We start from the raw sequence: 17,910 nt of genomic DNA, 5'->3' as shown, positions 1-17,910 counted from the left end.
TTGAGCTGCATGTTAAAATACAAATATTTATTGCTATTCACGTGAACACTTAAGACTTTAAATACATCAATATTAACCATACACTATTGCACAGATCCGATACCTGTTGACCCATGGATAAAGTGACCTTATACAAAGGGCCAGAAGTGTTTCAACCCCTCTTGGGGTCTTCTTCAGTGGTCTGATATTAAAATGTACAAATGCAAGATTGTAATAAGGGCTTTGTTGTTAGGTGCGAAGTCGTGTCCGACCCATCGCGACCCCATGGACAATGATCCTCCAGGCCTTCCTGTCCTCTACCATTCCCCGGAGTCCATTTAAGTTTGTACCTACTGCTTCAGTGACTCCATCCAGCCACCTCATTCTCTGTCGTCCCCTTCTTCTTTTGCCCTCAATTGCTCCTAGCATTAGGCTCTTCTCCAGGGAGTCCTTCCTTCTCATGAGGTGGCCAAAGTATTTGAGTTTCATCTTCAGGATCTGGCCTTCTAAGGAGCAGGCAGGACTGATCTCTTCTAGGACTGACCGCTTTGTTCGCCTTGCAGTCCAAGGGACTCGCAAGAGTCTTCTCCAGCACCAGAGTTCAAAAGGGCTATAAGGTGGTTAAAAGTATTCAAAGAAGAAGCTCCTAGTAGAAAAATGTCTCCAGATCTCTCTCTAGGAGCCCTCCATGCAAAATATCTTCCAAAATTCCACCCTTATTATTGCCCTTAGCCTTAAGGACTAACCAAATTTGTGGCTGGGCAAAAACTTTGGTAAGTCACTGCTCACTTCTTAGGTGGTTGCCCAAACCAGCTGGAAGGATGAGGACTTTGTGCATGGCCAAAGATGGGATAAGATGGCTGTGTAGAAGAAGACTTATTTTCATGGGGCAGTTCATATTTTGATTCCCACGGCCAGCCTCTTCCCCAACAGCAGTTTCCAAATTAACCTTTGTGTTAGCATCTTTTCTTCCAAGGGACTCCAGAGCGTCAGTCGGAAGTCTTTCACCTACTCCTTAGCATTTAAAGAAAGGACAGGTTAAAAAGCCTTCTCTCCTAATCGCTTGCCTATGCAAGAGGACTCCTTTTCCTAAGCATCCTCATTTGTGGGCCGTGCCTGTGAAACTACATCTCCCAGAATTCGTCTGGAAGCAGGGAGCATGCGCCGCAGGGCTCTCTCGCTCGGCGTTCCGAAGCCCCCGCCTTCGGGCATGCGCAGTGGCGTCCACGCGCCCACGCCGTCCGGAGGGTCCCGGGCATCATGGCGGAGTCGGAGATCTCGACACAAGCTGCCCGGACCCCTCAGACTAGCGCTCCCTCTGCCGTCACCGTGGCTGCGGCCTCAGCCCCGCCGGCAGCGGCGGGAGGCGGGGCGGGAGGGAGCAGCGGCAGCAGCGATCCTGTTCGCCCGGGACTGAGCCAGCAACAACGCGCGAGCCAGCGCAAGGCGCATGCGCGGAGCTTCCCGCGGGCAAAGAAGCTGGAGAAGCTGGGGGTATTCTCGGCGTGCAAGGTACGGGGCCCCGTAGGGGACAAAAGAGCGCGAGACTCGCTCCTGGCGGCTTGGTCCAGCCATTGCTGCATCTTCTCGGACAATAAAAAGATGCTTCAGACCAGGAAGCCCCCCTTGCAAGCAGTTCACCCAGCAGTGCTTATTTATTTTGAAATGCGAATGTGATGCACGTTATTAATAAGCCGTACTCCCAAATTTGAGGGTAAAGAGGTCTTTCCTGTCCTTTGTAGCTGAGATCCGTGGACAAAACCTGGGATCTCGTCTTCTGCTGACTTGTTATCCCTTCCTCTTATTGAAGACATAACATAAACATGCCTATTTTGAGTTAAGAACAGGTCAGTGAACACAGGGAAGCCGAGTAGCTTTGAATAGCTGCCCCTCCTGACCCCCCCTCAACAGGTGCACCAACCATTTAAAGGAGAGGCATGCATGGCCAGATCTTTTAAAGTAATTGACAGGAGTCACTGTGACAAATTGCTGTGGGAGCTAAGAGCATAGATGAGATTTTAATTTAAGTTTCCAGTGATTTTTCAAGATGAGTAGCTAAGTAACATTTTAAATGCATTTTGTCTGATTTTGTTTGGGTGTTTACAGTGTATTCGTGGGTTAGTTGTTATTGTTAGTTGCAAAGGCGTGTGTGTATGTGTGGGTAAATAAAGGGAAGCTAATAACTGACGCTTAGTGTCAGTTTCCTGGGTGTGTCAGCTGACTTCTGTAGCCTTGTATTCCCCTGGCAGTGATGCATTTGGCTGAAGGGCATGGGCCTAGTCAAAAAACATTGTCAGTTGTCTGGTCCAATCATGTTTAAAGCATTACTTTCATTAATAATAATAATAATAATAATCAGGGCTTGATATGCATGTTTAAGATTCAGCAAGAAAAATGAAATTAAAACAGAAATCTATGAAGCTTTGTTTCAACTCTGCTTCAGATTTTTGCTTGCTTTCAGATTTCTTCATGCCACACACCCTATTGCACTGTTTATGGGATGCCCCATCCTCTTGATTGTATTATACTTAGTCTACGTGATCTGCCTTAAGTCTCAGTGAGGAAGGTGGACTATAAATAACACAGAAGTGAGGAGCAGAACAAACGTTGAGGCACCTTTAAGACCAGCAAAGCTTTATTCTGGCTGGAAGCTTTCGTGTGCATGCACACTCATTCAGATAGAAATGAGCAGTCACTCACAAAAGCTCATCTCCTGCCACAAATGTTGTTAATCCAAGGTTCTACTAGACTTTTGCTCTTTTCTATAAATAAAATAAATACAAGGTGTGGTTTTTTAAAGAAAGAAGCACCCTTCTAAGCTTCTTGTTTTCGGTGGTTTTGGAAAGGCATAGGATGGTGCTGTAAGGCAGGCTTGTTGTCACTTACCTGGCAAGTAAAAGTCACCTGGCTACTGGGTTATAAAACTTTACAAGAAGTACATTTTAAAGATGCATAATTTTATGCAACGTGAGTTTAACATAGAGGTGTATGGATGAGCAAAGAAGACGAGACATTTTGAGGCCCTTCTTGGCAAGGGGGCCAGAAATCATTCTGCTTACTTCACGTGAGCTGTTTAATGTGCAAGAAGTCAAACAGGCAAGTGCAGTGAGATTCACTATGCTACGGCGTACTTTTCTCGGCTGCGCCTGTGCAGTGGCATCGCAACAGCACACCTCGAGCTATTCATGGGGGAGTTGTAACCCATGCATCTCCACCAGCCCCACGGTTTGTGTTTGGTAGAGTAAATCTGAACCAAATTGCTGGGTTTCCACCACATCAGAAGGCAGAACTCCTTTCTCCAGCTTGTTGTTGTGAAAACATCTTATGCAGCAGCCGTGGGGAAAACATCCAAGAGGCCGGGCACAATTAAAGATCTTGATGAGACAAAACTGCTGGTTTTTAAAAAAATCATGGCAATATCGCGCTGTAATGCTGGAGCATTCTCCTTGCTGCCTGTGGCCGTACTGTGTGGAATATGGCTCAGGAACAAAGTGTGCAACTCATGCCTGGCCTCCTGGACATTTACACCTGTGTCTCCATGTTCTTTAAATTTTGCCAGTCAGTGATTACTTCCGTAACAGATTTCCGTTGCATTTTATTGTGGCAAAATCTTAAAGATTTTCCCATCAGAATGGCACAGCTGCACATTGAAGTGTACATAATGCACTAGGTATGTAGTGCAACTTTAGCGGGGTCTTACTTTCCCCATAAATTTCCCACAGTATCATCTCAGTCTCTCTTTTCCCCGTTTCTTCCAGGCAAATGATTCCTGCAAGTGTAATGGTTGGAAGAACCCAAATCCTCCTACAGCCCCCCGGATGGATCTGCAGCAGACGGTCACCAACCTGAGCGAGCCCTGCCGTAGCTGCGGGCACACGCTCGGTAAGCCCTAGGAAGCCTCTTCCTGCATTGCTTTCTTCCCTGGCTTAGGAAGGCACTTCCTGGCTTGGCAGGAGGGAGAGCTTTTCATGGTAAAAAAGGATACTCTGTTTTTTCATTGGCAGGAAGTACAATGTAGATATCCCCAAGGAGCTCAGATGTACTTCCTGCCTGGCCGTGGACTTTTTTGCATTCTCATTTTCCTTGCTTGTAAGTTCTGGTAGGGGAGGGTGGGTGTTGAATAAGAACACCTACCCGCCCTCGGCAACAGGAAGTGACATACAAAGAGGGAAATTGAGAATGTGGATGGACTCTGCGTCTCACATTCTGTTCCAACTTACCGTGAATAGAGCTCACCAGACATTTGGCTCAGCAGAAGGCAACTCATGTGTGCCCTTCCCCTTTGAATGTGTGTACTCCAGACCAGGGGTAGTCAACCTGTGGTCCTCCAGATGTTCATGAACTACAATTCCCATGAGCCCCTGCCAGCGTTTGCTGGCAGGGGCTCATGGGAATTGTAGTTAATAAACATCTGGAGGACCACAGGTTGACTACCCCTGCTCCAGACAACCCCCCCTTCTCAATAACCTACGGGGGTGGGTGATGAGCCCATTCAAAGGGGCCCAATTGGCTTCAGCGCATAACCCGGCCTACCTTTTGCGTGCCTCCAGCTGACCATGTGTCTCACCTGGAGAACGTCTCTGAGGAGGAGATCAACCGGCTCCTGGGGATGGTGGTGGATGTGGAGAACCTTTTCATGTCAGTGCACAAGGAAGAGGACACAGACACCAAGCAAGTTTACTTTTACCTGTTCAAGGTGAGCTCTAAGGTGGGGGGAAGAGAGAGTGTTGCGGAGTATCCTCTCCCATGCTTTTAAGCAGAGGCTCAATAGCCATCTCATGGGGAGGCTGATTCTGTGAAGGTTCAACGCAGTGGCAGGTTACAGTGGATGAGCGATTGGGATGTGAGTGTCCTGCATAGTGCAGGTTGGACTAGATGACCCAGGAGGTCCCTTCCAACTCTATGATTCTGTGATTCTATGACCTTCAGCTGTCCTGGTGGGGAAACAGTGTGGCCAAAATGGAAGCTTCTCCAAACACAAAGTGGGCAGCCCCTTGACCCCGAGAGTCTCAACTGGGCCCAATTCAACAAAGGCCACCGTATGTTTTTAAGGTCCGGTCTGTGTTTTCCCCTTCACAGCTCCTGCGGAAATGCATCCTACAGATGAGCCGGCCGGTGGTGGAAGGCTCCCTTGGGAGCCCCCCCTTTGAAAAGCCAAACATCGAACAGGTAAGATGGCGGAAGTGAGATGCTGGGACGACCAAATGCTCTGTCAGTTTAAACAGCACATCACTTCTGACAGACAGTGAGAGCAAAAGGGGTAGTTTGAGGGACTGCCTCTCCTGATAAGTCCACACTTAGGTCTTCTGACGCCAATCTAGTGGTAGTCCCTAGCCCCAAAACCATGTGCCTGGCCTCAACCACAGCCAGGGCCTTTTCAGCTTTGGCTCCAACCTGGCGGAATGAGCCATGTGGGAGGGGTCTGTAAAAAAGAGAACTGGGCTAAAGTGGGCTGGATCCATTCTGGAGAGGAGGAAGCTCTTGGTGGGATGACTGGACTGCTGCATCTGTTTCTCCCTCCCTGGGCAGCTAGCCACCTGAGGGAAGAAACACGGAAGGACGTTTGCTCTGCACTCTCACCTTTTCTGTCTCCACAAGGAAGGAACGGGGAGCAGGAGCAGTGCCGGTGGCCTCTTTTCCATCCTTGGAGCTGTAACTTGAAGGCTGGGTGGAGGCACAGGCCATAGGGAGTAGGCGTCAAAAGGGAGCCCCGTTTCGAGGCTGCGTTCTAGAACTGGACCAGGTCTGCCCCACTCCCCAACAACAACAAAAAAAGCAAAAATAAAAGCCCACCGCCTGCCTGGGTAGCCTTAAAAGAGCTTCTGTCCCTTTAAGTTTCTCGTGTGGTCAGCTGGGCACAATTTTTACTCACCGTGGGTGACCAAGCAAGGGGCCGCTTGCAGGCCCGCTCTCACCCTTCCCCTTCCTCCCCGCAGGGGGTCTTGAACTTTGTGCAGTACAAGTTCAGCCACCTGCCCACCAAGGAGCGGCAGACCATGTTTGAGCTCTCCAAGATGTTCCTTCTGTGCCTGAACTACTGGAAGCTGGAGACGCCGTCCCAGTTCCGCCAGCGCTCCCAGAACGACGACGTGGCGACTTACAAGGTCAACTACACTCGGTGAGCCGGGGGGGGGGGGGGGAGGGAGGCTGTAAAGCAGGGGGAGTCAAACTGCAGCCCTCCAGATCTCCATGGACTACAATCCCCACGAGCCCCTGCCAGCATTTGCTGGCAGGGGCTCGTGGGAATTGTAGTCCATGAACATCTGGAGGGCCGCAGTTTGACTACCCCTGCTGTAGAGCTCTGTTCTGGAGGACTTCTTTGCTTTCCCACATATTGGTTCTTTCCTTTGCAGCAGGCAAAGCAGTGTGTGGGTCTGGGGAGGCACCTGGTGTATTTTTTTCCCTGCTTGCCACCCCTGGCTGTTCAGCACATCTATAGGACAGCTGCATGTCAACTGCTGTCTTTCTGGAACTCTCACCGCTTTTCCTGCCACATTCCTTTCCTGCTCCAGGTGGCTGTGCTACTGCCACGTCCCCCAGAGCTGCGACAGCCTCCCTCGGTACGAAACCACCCACGTCTTTGGGCGCAACCTGCTCAAGTCCACGTTCACCGTCACTCGCCGGCAGCTGCTGGAGAAGTTCCGGGTGGAGAAGGACAAGCTGGTCCCGGAGAAGCGGACCCTGATCCTCACGCATTTCCCCAAGTAAGCCTGGCTCCATGACGTGCCACGTCAGGAAAGGGAGGCCTCGGGCCGGGCCTGGAGTTGCAAATCGGCCTTACTTGGGAGCTAGAGGCTGCCATCCTCAGGACTCTTTTACCGCTGAATAACCTGGGATTTACTTCTGAGGAAGCCTGCGCTCCAAAACCGGACCATCCTCGGCCAAGTTACAGCATCCCAAGTTAGTTAGTTTAGTCTATTTAGAAGGGTGTAATGAGCTGTGCTGCTTCCAACTAGAAAGCAAGGGAGATCTTGACCCCTCCTCTAATAACAACAACAGCAACTCCTAGCACCTACCTTGGGAAGATGGCAGTCACAGGGGGTGGAGGTTTATGGGGGTGGTGATTATGTTTTAGTGTGGCTGTACTGTTTGCACTGTATTTTATGTATTTTCAATTTTGTTGTTAGCTGCCACGAGCCGGCTGGTCCATGAGTGGGGGCCTATAAATCTAATCTAATGAATAAATAATCTATACAAAAACTACAGATAAACCAACTCCTTCCTCTTCTGCTGCTTCTGCTGCTATTTAGGATGGCATTTTTATACAAGTGAATAAGTAAGGCTATAATAAAGCTGAATTTTTCAGAAGGACGCTTTTCCAAAGGGTCCAGAGCTGTAGTTTGTGGCCCCTGTGTTGTTTCCCTTTCTAATTTTTACTGCTTTGTATCTACGTTCTGTAATCTATTTAAACCCGTTTAAAGGTGTGTTACAATCGTTTGTCTCCATGTCCTGCACAAGTGCAGTGTGGGGGTGGTGGGTGACACCCCAGCGACCTTATCTCCATCCAGCCCGGCTGATTCCTCTGTTTCCGGATTCCTCCTTGTCCAGGTTTCTGTCGATGCTGGAGGAAGAAATCTACGGCGAGAGCTCTCCAATCTGGGAGGCCGACTTCACGATGCCTGCCGCGGAGGGAGCCCCGCTTGTTCCCCGGCCAGGTAGGCTCATTCGGTTTGGCCGCTATCCAGACTGCTTGTTGAGCACAGGTACAGGTACATGAATAGGCGGCTGGGCCAGCTAACTTCAAAAGTACACTCGGCTGCTAAGGAAACATCAACCAGAGCCATTCTGGTTGAATAAAGAAGGAGAGAAAATGTCACTCATGCAAGGATCTGAGAAGGATCTAAATGTTCAAGAGCAGCGGGTTGGATCCTGTAGACCTGTTTCTTTAGCAGCGGGCTGGATTCTGTGGGCCCATTTCTTCAGCAGTGGCCCTTTTCTCTGATGTAAAGCGCTTTCCCCAAAGGTGAGAGTGTCTTGCATTCGGGGGAAGTTGGCTTGAATTAGAACAAAGTGGAACACATCTAAGAGGTCCAGTCTGTTGGGCTTCATGCGTAAAACAAAGGTTGCTGTGAAACATTGTTATTTATTTATTTATTTATTTATATTTTAATTTATACCCTGCGCCTCCTGACATCATCGGCCCGGGGAGGCTTACATCAAGATAGAATAAAATACAACAATTGCCATAGAAGCCTCTTCAATTAATTCCCAGTAAAATACTAAAACAATCTAAAATTTCCATCAGATGGCAGAGCCCCAGGCCTCCCCTACACCAGTCAGTGGATCATATATCCTGCATCCGTGCTCTGGTACAACCAAATAGATCATCTGCTGGGAGGGACCTCCAGTTCGTAGATTCCCCGGGACAGCTCTTCCTCCCCAGCCTCAACCAGAAACCAAAATTGCTTCAGGTTCTGCAATCTAGGCTGTTGCAGCAACCCCGCTATAACCCCCTGTGCTCTCTTGGAACCGTTTACGCACTGGAGGTTTCAAGCCGGGCTGCAGGCTGGAGTTTAAATCGTGACAGGTTGCCCCACCTCTTCCTGCACCTACACGGGGGAGCATTTGGCCCGGTGCGTCTCACCCGCTCCCCGATTTGTGCTCCTGAACGGGAGCTGTGGCAGTGAAAGTCAGTGGACTTGGTGGGAAGGGGGTGACCTTAGACTTGTTCTGGGACACACACAGTCCTTTCCCAAGGGGATTCTGCCACCAGTTCCTGACTGCTGCTGTTCTGCTTTCCCCCCCACCCAGCCATCAGCACGGTCCCTGCAGCCAGCACGCCCCTCTTCAATAAGTCCCTGAGCTGCAGCTCCTCGTTGGCGTCCATCAGCCTGGAAGGCGGCTCCTTGGAATCGGTGCCAGGTAATGTCAGCAAGGAAGAGGAGAAAGGTGGCTCTTGGAAACACTGAGCCATAGAGTTGGAAGGGGCCAGAGAGGCTTCCCTGGGCTCTTCAGAGGGAAGGCAAGATAGAAACGCTCTGGGTAGATAAATGTGTTATTTTCACTGATCCTTAGGAAATCATTCTAAGCATTCCTTTAGTGTGTCTTTAGTATGATCCTGAACTTCAAAGCCAATCCTAGATATAAACCTATGCTTATGCACACGTCTTCAGATACGCTGCAGAGGAAGTAGTGTGCAGGCACACAAAAGTTTATACCCAGAATTCAACTTTGTTGGTCTTCAAGGGGCCCTTGGACTCAAACTTAGTTGTCTCGATTTGACACAGCTACTCACGTGAATCTGTCTTCAAAGCCAGTTGGCATGCACAGATATTTATTTGATTTTTAAAACTCTATATATGGATCCAAGATGCTTTCTGAATGTACATTTTGTCCAAGAAAGCCCTGAATAAGCAGTGCAGTGAAACAGGGGCGCCCAATAGACAGCCTAAAAACTACAGTGAGGGGTGAGGGGCGGCTTTTAAAAAACCGAATAAATGAATGAATGCCGTGTCCTTGCTCCGTCGCTGACGTCTTTCCTGCCCAGGGGAGAAGAGGAAGCTGCCCGAGAGCTTGACCATCGAGGATGCCAAGCGGATCCGGGTGCTGGGCGACATCCCCATGGAGCTCGTCAATGAAGTGATGCTGACCATCACGGATCCGGCGGCCATGCTGGGGCCAGAGGTGTGCAAATAGATTCACTGTTCCCCCCACTCTGCCAGCTTTAGAGACTGCCTGACGCCTGTTCCCCAGCATGCCAGATAGGCTTCTTTTGGAAATTGTTGACAGCAGGGTCACTGGAAATGACCCCTGGATCCAAGGCTTAGTCTTGGCGGGGTGGTGAAGAGCCGGGTTTGATGCCCCGCTCCTCTGTATACGGTCAGCTGGGTAACGTTGGGTTGGTCGCAGTTCCATTAGAGCTGTTCTTACAGAGCAGTTCTGTCAGAGCTCTCCGAGCCCCACCCCCCTCACAGAGTGTCTGATGTGGGGAGAGGAAAGGAAGGCGATTGTCAGCTGCTTTGAGACTCCTTTGGGTAGTGAAAAGTGAGGTTTAAAAACCAACTCTTCCTCTTCTTCTACTTCTTCTTCTGTCCGGAGTCCAGATCATTTCTATCAGGCTCTGGAAAGCCCGCAGCAGAAAGGAACTTTCCTGGGCCAAGGTGTTCCAGAGAAAAGCAGTGTCTTTTTTCCCCCAGCTCCTGTGAACACAAATCAACCAAATATTTCCCCCAAATTGGCACAGCTTACTTGGCTAGCAACGCAAGCCCTAGATGGCGAAGAGGAGGTTGAAAACCCCCTGGCTGGGCACAAAAAAAAATTATGTGCTGAGAGAAATTAGAAGCAAAGGATTCTGGGAGTTATATCAGCTTCCTTACCTGCTTGTAGGAAAGAAGAAGAGGAGTTGGGTTTTATACCCTGCTTTTTACTACAAAGCGGCTTCCAATTGCTAACGAAGCTCCAGCTCCTTCTCCCCCTCGAACCCTTGCCTGCCGTATCCAGTACTGAATCCCCCCCCCCCCCATGTTTTTCCTTCGCCCCAGACCAGCCTGCTCTCCGCGAATGCAGCCCGGGACGAGACGGCTCGCCTGGAGGAGCGCCGTGGCATCATCGAGTTCCACGTCATCGGCAACTCCCTCTCTCAGAAGTCCAACAAGAAGATCCACATGTGGCTGGTGGGCCTGCAGAATGTCTTTTCTCACCAGCTGCCACGGATGCCCAAGGAGTACATCACCCGCTTGGTCTTCGACCCGTAAGTTTGGGGTGGCACTTTCTGGGTCAGAAGGGATCGGCATGGTGGAGATCAGGGGTAGTCAAACTGCGGCCCTCCAGATGTGCATGGACTACAATTCCCATGAGCCCCTGCCAGCATTCGCTGGCAGGGGCTCATGGGATTTGTAGTCCATGGACATCTGGAGGGCCGCAGTTTGACTACCCCTGATTAAGAACCACGGGCCTCTACACGTTACGGCTGGAACAGCTAGCTAACTTCCCGTTTATCCCCCCCAAGGAACAGGCTGGGGGAGTGGTCTGCTGAGTTATGGGCAGCAGGGGGGTGGGGGGTGGAGCAGGGGGGTTTGATTTGCTGCTGCTGATGTTTTAAGGGTTGGGGCTTTTATGCTTTTACTGTGGGGATGTTACTCATAACCCACCATGAGCCGGCTCGTCTGGGAGTGGCAGGTAATAAACCATCAAATAATAAAATAAAAATTTAAAATTAGGTGACCTGCAGGGTGGGCCTCCGTGGGATAAGGGGCCCACATCGTATTGGTAGAGCAAATGACACAGCAAGGTTGCACAACCTGATTAAAGAGCAGAGAAAAGAAAGTGGAGAGGAGAGGCAGAGATAGTTGCTAACTGTGTTTCTAGCTGAGAGAGAGAGAGAGAGAACTGTGGCCTCTTGAGAAGAAACAGGAAATAGGAGTAGCAGTCTGGAGACAGACAAGGAATGACACAGGGGCTCATGGGAACTGTAGTCCACAAACATTTTTTTTAATTTTATTAACATTTATATCCCGCTGCTCCCACATAATAGCTCATCTGGAAAGCTACAGTTTGACCCCCCGTTGCTTTACGCTGATCCTGCTTTAAGCAGGGGGCGGGACTAGATGGCCTGTGATCCTAAGGCAAAGTTTTCTCAAGGCAAAGCAGGATCTCAGTGACCATGTGCCGAATCCCAGTTTTGCAAGCAAACCATAATTAGAAATGAACCGTGGTTTTTGTGCATGGCCAGAAATGAGCCTACATTTTGCTCCTTTGGGGAAAAGGGGAGGCATGGCCATAATTTCTCTCTTCTAACTCCCGATCCATGAATTCCCTTCCTTTTTCCTTCCGGACAGCAAGCACAAAACTCTGGCCCTGATCAAGGACGGCCGCGTGATCGGGGGCATCTGCTTCCGGATGTTCCCCACCCAGGGCTTCACGGAGATCGTCTTCTGTGCGGTGACGTCCAACGAGCAAGTCAAGGTAAAGTCTTGCCTGAGACGCGACGTGAAACAGACTGGGTGCGAGGACTGGGGGATACTAGCCAAGTTGGGGGAATGGGAGAAAGCTCTAATCTCAGTGGGGAGATGCCGCGGCCTGAATACTCCAGAGGTTGCAAGCAGGAGGGGTCAGGGGCTACTGGGAATCTCCCCCCTCCCTCCCCAATCAAGTTACAGCTAACTTATAGTTACCCCCAGAAGGATTTCAAGGCAAGAGACGTTCAGGGCAGAGATGGTTTCTGCTGTTCAATATAGTCAAAAACGGGCTCCGTTTTCTTCTGAATTCCAATGTTGATTTGTTGTGTCTTAAGTGTGTAACTTCTGCCATTGCCCCAGATCCATCTGTTTATTTAACCAATCTGTAATCTATGCTTTTGAGTCCCCACGAAGTTGGACATTCAGGATCCTTTCTTGTACCCGAAATCTGTACACACACACCATGAACTTTTCAAGGACATAACCTGCATGCCGTATACATCGATAGCAGCTTTTGGAGAGACGCACGTTGGTATCCTGGTTTCAGCCATCGTGTGGCCCTGGCCAGAATGGCTGAAGATTTGAATTGTGCCTCGTGCTTCCCTCCTCTCCTTCCAGGGCTACGGAACCCACCTGATGAATCACCTGAAGGAGTACCACATCAAGCACAGCATCCTCTACTTCCTCACCTATGCGGACGAGTACGCCATTGGCTACTTCAAGAAGCAGGTACCTCCCCGATGCGCAGCGCTCGGGGACAGAAACATCTCGGGTGTCTTGCAAGGGGGCACGTGTACGCAGGAGAGTTTCTCAATAACAAAGAGCAGGCCGGGGGTGCTGAGCCATAAGAAAAAATATGAACAGCAGAGAAGCCATGTTGGATCTGGCCAGTGGCCCATTGCAGTCCAACACTCTGTGTCACACAGTGGCCAAAACCCAGGGGCCACCTGGAGGTCCACCAGCAAGGCAAAGACTCCAGAAGCCCCCCCCCCCCCCCGTGCTCCCCTTCAGAGCACCACTGCCCCAGACATAGCGGTCCATCTATACCTTGTCTCCAACAGCCACAGCTCCGAATGTTTCTCTAATCCCCTCTTGAAGCTGTCTATGCTTGTAGCCACCACCACCTCTTGTGGCGGTGAATTCCACAGGTGAATTACTCTGGGCGTGTGCTTGGTGGTGGTGGAAAGGACTGTAAAGTCACAGCTGATTTATGGTGACCCTGCAGGGGGCAAGAGACATTCAGAGATGGTTAATTATTCTTTGGGTGTCCTGCCTTGACTTGGGTACTTGTTGTTCCACGCTCTGTGTCACACAGTGGCCAAGGACCCCGTTTCGTCTTCTTATGTGTGACTTCTAGAAATGGTTATTGGTCAAGCCTTCTCCCCCCCCCCCCTCCTCCTCTGATTGCAGGGCTTCTCCAAAGACATTAAAGTCCCCAAGAGCCGGTACTTGGGCTACATCAAGGACTACGAGGGGGCCACCTTGATGGAATGCGAGCTGAACCCTCGGATCCCCTACACGGAGCTCTCCCATATCATCAAGAAGCAGAAGGAGGTGAGGGAGGAGGGGCTGTAGGGTTGTCCTCCGTTTGTCCCCAATCGGGGAGTGTGTACGACTGGCCCAAGGTCACCCAGAAAGGTTCCGTGGGAGAGCGGGGATTCGAACCCAGGTCTCGGAGGTCCTAAAAAGACCTGCCATGTCCGACCCTCTCCCCACCCTGCCTGGCCTTGATCCTGCAGGGGGACGTGCTGGGAAGAGACAACCCGAGGCACACCCATCACTCCTCTGTTGCAAATCCTTGCAGATTATCAAGAAGTTGATAGAACGGAAGCAAGCCCAGATCCGCAAGGTCTACCCTGGCCTCACGTGCTTCAAGGAGGGCGTCCGACACATCCCAGTCGAAAGCATTCCAGGCATCCGTGAGTCCTGAAGGGGGTGGGGTCTTTCGTGGGTCCTCCATGTGCAGGAATGTCTGCAGCGAGTTCAGGGCAGTTTATATATTTATGTCTTTATGGCTCTCCACTCCTCTTTTGTTCCCCACATCGACCCTGTGAGGTAGGCCCTGTTGAAAAAAGCACTGCCCAAGGGTCACCCTGTGAGTTCCATGCCTCCAGTGGAGATCTGGCCTCCCCACTCCTCGCCTGACCCTCTGACCACTGCTTGGCTGGGCTGTTGAATAATGTGATCTTTCCTGTCTTCCAGGGGAGACGGGTTGGAAGCCGATGGGAAAGGAGAAAGGGTAAGCCATTCGCCTGCTTCTCGGTTTCTTGCCAATTTCTGCATTCTTCCCTTGGGGAAATATACATGTGCAACCCTGATATGGGGGGTGGAGTAGTTCCTGAAGTTTTAAATAGGCAGGTAGGGCAATGCATCCAAGAAGGATCGCCATTGGTAGAGATGAGGGGCGTAAGCAGGCGGGCCTTTCTGAGGGACTGACTTGGATTCTCTGTCTTTCAGGAAGGAGCTCAAAGACCCAGACCAGCTGTACACCACTTTGAAAAATCTCCTTGCCCAAATCAAGGTGACTTGACTCTCTGGCTTGTTCTGTCGGAGCTCTCTCGTCCCCCGCCTACCTCGTAGGGTGTCTCTTGTGGCGAGAGAAGGGAAGGCAGTTGTAAGCCACTTCGAGTGAAAAGCAGGGTATAAAAATCAACTCTTCTAAAGCCGGCATCTTGCATTTGATCCACAAGCTTACTGAGATGCGTCGTGGTTGTGTCCTGTCCTGTCCCTTTTCTTTTTAAGGCAAGCGCTCTGCCAGAAGCATCCTTTAAATCCAGTCACAGGAAAAGTTCAGCAGCTGTGCCCTCCGAAACTCTGCATAACCATGTGATGTTTTGCTTGGCCCCTTTGGAGGGCAGTGGTGACTTCACTAGGTGGTAATGTTGCCTTTCTCTCCCCCGTTAGACCCACCCCAGCGCCTGGCCATTCATGGAACCGGTAAAGAAGTCTGAGGCTCCCGATTACTATGAGATCATCCGTTTCCCCATTGGTAAGTGGATGGATTTCGCCCTCGGTACCACACAAGAGCCCTGCTGGATCAGGCCAATGGTCCATGTAACCCTGCATCTGGTCTTACACTGGACCCTCTGAAGGGCCAATACTAGAGCTCAGGAGGCCATGGACTTCCCCTGATGTTGCCTCCTAGTTCTGGGATGCAGAGGCTTAGTGCCTCTGGCTATGGAGCCATTGATAGACTTAGCCTGCATGCATATTTAGCACCGCGGCAATGGGGAAATCACACTCCCCGGTTGCTGTGCGGAAACCACTCAGATGAGAAAAGCAGCAATGATACGTTTCCTCTTTCTCTAGTTCCCTAAATGCCGCTCTTCCTCTCCCCCCACCCCCCATTCCGAACTGTTGGGCTCTCTCCTCCTTCCGCAGACCTCAAGACGATGACGGAGCGCTTGAAGAACCGCTATTACGTCACGAAGAAGCTCTTCATCGCCGACTTGCAGCGCATCATCACCAACTGCCGGGAATACAACCCGCCCGAGAGCGACTACTGTAAGTGTGCCAACACCCTGGAGAAGTTCTTCTACTTCAAGCTCAAAGAAGGGGGGCTCATCGACAAGTAACAGGCTCCAGACCTCACCCCTCACACTCCCACTGCCACACACACACACACACACACCCCTCCCCTCCCGTGTGGGAATTCCACCTCCGGCCCACCCACCGTCTCGAAAACTCTTCCGGCTCGCTAACGGCCGGACTTCTTCCTCGCTGCCTTCCACCGCGTCTCACGCACAAATCCAGATGTGGGCAGCTGGACGTGAGGGGGCTTTTCCCCCGATGTGACTCGGAGAGGGGGCCGGGGACACAGACGACCTCGACCCTCCGTCAGACTGGGTTTGCGCCCCTTCAGCCGTGTCGATTGCTGAGCCTTATCGTTCCGTCCATCGGGTCTTCCTTTCCAGAAGAGCGTCAACGGGGAGGACTTTGGGAGATTCGGAATCCTTGCGTTGGTGTTTGGGAGCGGAAAAGCTCCCGCCGTGGTCCTCGTTGCTCCTTTGTTGTCCCACTCGTGATCTCTCCCCCCCCCCCGTTCCCTACTTCCCAGCTCGGGGGGGAATTTTGCGGGCCCACACTCCGTCCTCCCCTTTTCCAGTTTCACCCGTTTCCTCTCGACGTGTGAATGTAGACATAAAGAGTTCTCAAAGGGAGCCACGGCTGGAGGGGGCTTGCCCACAGGGAGGGAGTTTCTCCTCAGTTGGGTCCAGCTGGGTAGAAAATCTGGCCCTGGTTATGGTCCCCCTGGGTGGCCGCCTCACTGCTGCTCTGCCTGCAAAGAGAAGGAACCTTTTGGGCCTCGGGATCCAGGCCTCAGGGGGCAGGCAAGTGAGCAGAGGAGGACGAATGGAAGGGCCCATGAGGCTCTCATCCTTCACATCCAGCCTGTCTGGTTGCCAGCTACTGTTCTTCACTGAACCTGGGACAGGGGTGGCCGCTTCCTTGCTGGTGGAAGGTTAAGGTTTGCACCGCTTCGCTCAGACCTCCCGTCTCTGAAGGGAAGTATCCTGAGAGGGTGACCCCGGACACTCCAGAGTCATCTTTTATGAGGTTGCCCTCCTCATGGTTCACATGGAGGCGACCCTCATCATAGACCTGCCTGAGGCCTTCCTCAGCCCCCCGTTGTCCCAACTTCCCAGTCATTCCCGCCCTTTCCCCTTCCTCGCCGTGCGTTTATTGAACTTGCCGCCCCTTCTGCACCGCGTGACCGAATCTGACGGCTGTCCCTTGCACTTGGGACGCTTGCCCTCGCGTGCCAAAATGAGCCGGGGACCCTTCAGGGCTCGTTGGAGCGCATCAGCGGCAGCATTTCTCCCCACACAAACGAGGGTCCCCCCCCCCCTCTGCAGGCCAGTGGTCTGGTTTCATAGAGGGACAACCGGGTTGGGCTCTTTAACCAGAAATCCACGCACAGTCCAAGAACTTGTGGTCGATTATTGAGCGTGCCTCTCTTGGGTAGTTTTCGTAGCGGTGAATATTTTTGCCACATTGTGGGGAAAATCTGAAATGAGGGTTAACCAGTTCCTTTATCTGTGGCTATCGCTGTATGCCGGGGTTAAAAGCATCAGGAGATGTATCTCAGGGGTGGCCAAACTGTGGCTCTCCAGATGTCCACGGACTACAATTCCCATGAGCCCTTACCAGGGAATTGTAGTCCGTGGACATCTGGAGAGCCACAGTTTGGCCACCCCTGATATATATATCAGAGTATCATGGGAGAGTAAATTAGGAAAATTGCTGGATGGCCAGCCCTCTTCTTGGTGGGCTGTTCCAAGGTGGTGTATTAGCTGACCCCTGCTTTTCCGTTCTTCAACACTGCCTGAAACCAGAAAGGAAGTGTGGGGGGGGGGGTTCACTTCCTCCTTCAGGTCGCTTTTCCCTCCCTCCCTTCTTGCCATTTGATTCCACGGAGGCCTTCCAGGAAGTGGGAGGTGGAAGAAAGAGAGAGAGAACCGACAGGGAGGCCAGGGGCTGCTGATCTGGTTGCCAATAATTGGCATAAAATTCCTCTTTGCTCCAGCTTTGACTGGCCACAACTTTTTGCCTGGCTGCGAGTGTCCGTTGTGTAGGTTTGGTCCAGAATGCCACCTCCAGGTGCAATCCAGGCATCTTTCAATATGCATGGAAGTAGAATCCTTTGGTCACAGTCGTGGTGGGAAAAGGTTCAACCCTTCCAATTCCCCTTTGGGCCAGCCCTTCACTGCTGCCCAGACCCCATTCTCTCATTCCCCCTTCCTTACAAGAGGGAGATTTCCTCCGTGTGCCTCCCGGGAACTTTGTAACAGGGAAACGGTGAGGAGGGAAGCATTTCGGTGATGTTCCCGCTGCCTTTTCTTAAGTGACTGTTGCCTTATGACCACCACCACATTTTGTGTGCTTAATCTATACAATTGCAGAGCCTCACTCTGCCATTTTGGGCCTTTCCGTAAGATTGCCATTCCATTTTTTTAACATTTGAAGGGGAACGAAAATAAAAGGACATACCTGCAATTAAAAAAAACAAGAATTGTGGCTTTCTCTTTTGTTT

General features: G+C 51.2%; 1 protein-coding gene and 1 long non-coding RNA gene across 2 annotated transcripts; one reads left to right on the top strand and one right to left on the bottom strand.

Annotated features, from left to right (window-relative positions):
• The first annotated feature begins 1,189 nt into the window (after positions 1-1,189).
• On the top strand, positions 1,190-17,883 carry KAT2A (lysine acetyltransferase 2A). Its single transcript, XM_077313924.1, is given in 19 exon segments — positions 1,190-1,217; positions 1,220-1,491; positions 3,738-3,861; positions 4,530-4,675; positions 5,059-5,148; positions 5,916-6,097; positions 6,492-6,683; positions 7,528-7,634; positions 8,731-8,841; positions 9,467-9,603; positions 10,461-10,669; positions 11,757-11,883; positions 12,495-12,605; positions 13,287-13,430; positions 13,681-13,795; positions 14,079-14,115; positions 14,334-14,397; positions 14,781-14,865; positions 15,258-17,883. Coding segments are annotated over 19 exon segments (2,475 nt in total). The 3' UTR covers positions 15,452-17,883.
• LOC143825690 (uncharacterized) lies at positions 12,583-15,671 on the bottom strand. Its single transcript, XR_013226972.1, has 3 exons — positions 15,550-15,671; positions 12,924-13,095; positions 12,583-12,713 (listed from the first exon to the last, which is right to left on the bottom strand). It is a non-coding gene; the product is annotated as an uncharacterized LOC143825690 (long non-coding RNA).
• Positions 17,884-17,910: the final 27 nt, after the last annotated feature.

This window comes from Paroedura picta, chromosome 16 (assembly GCF_049243985.1).
Source record: "Paroedura picta isolate Pp20150507F chromosome 16, Ppicta_v3.0, whole genome shotgun sequence".
Taxonomy (NCBI): domain Eukaryota; kingdom Metazoa; phylum Chordata; class Lepidosauria; order Squamata; family Gekkonidae; genus Paroedura; species Paroedura picta.
The sequence above is the reverse complement of the archived record's forward strand: the minus strand, read 5'-3'. Positions and strand labels throughout refer to the sequence as shown.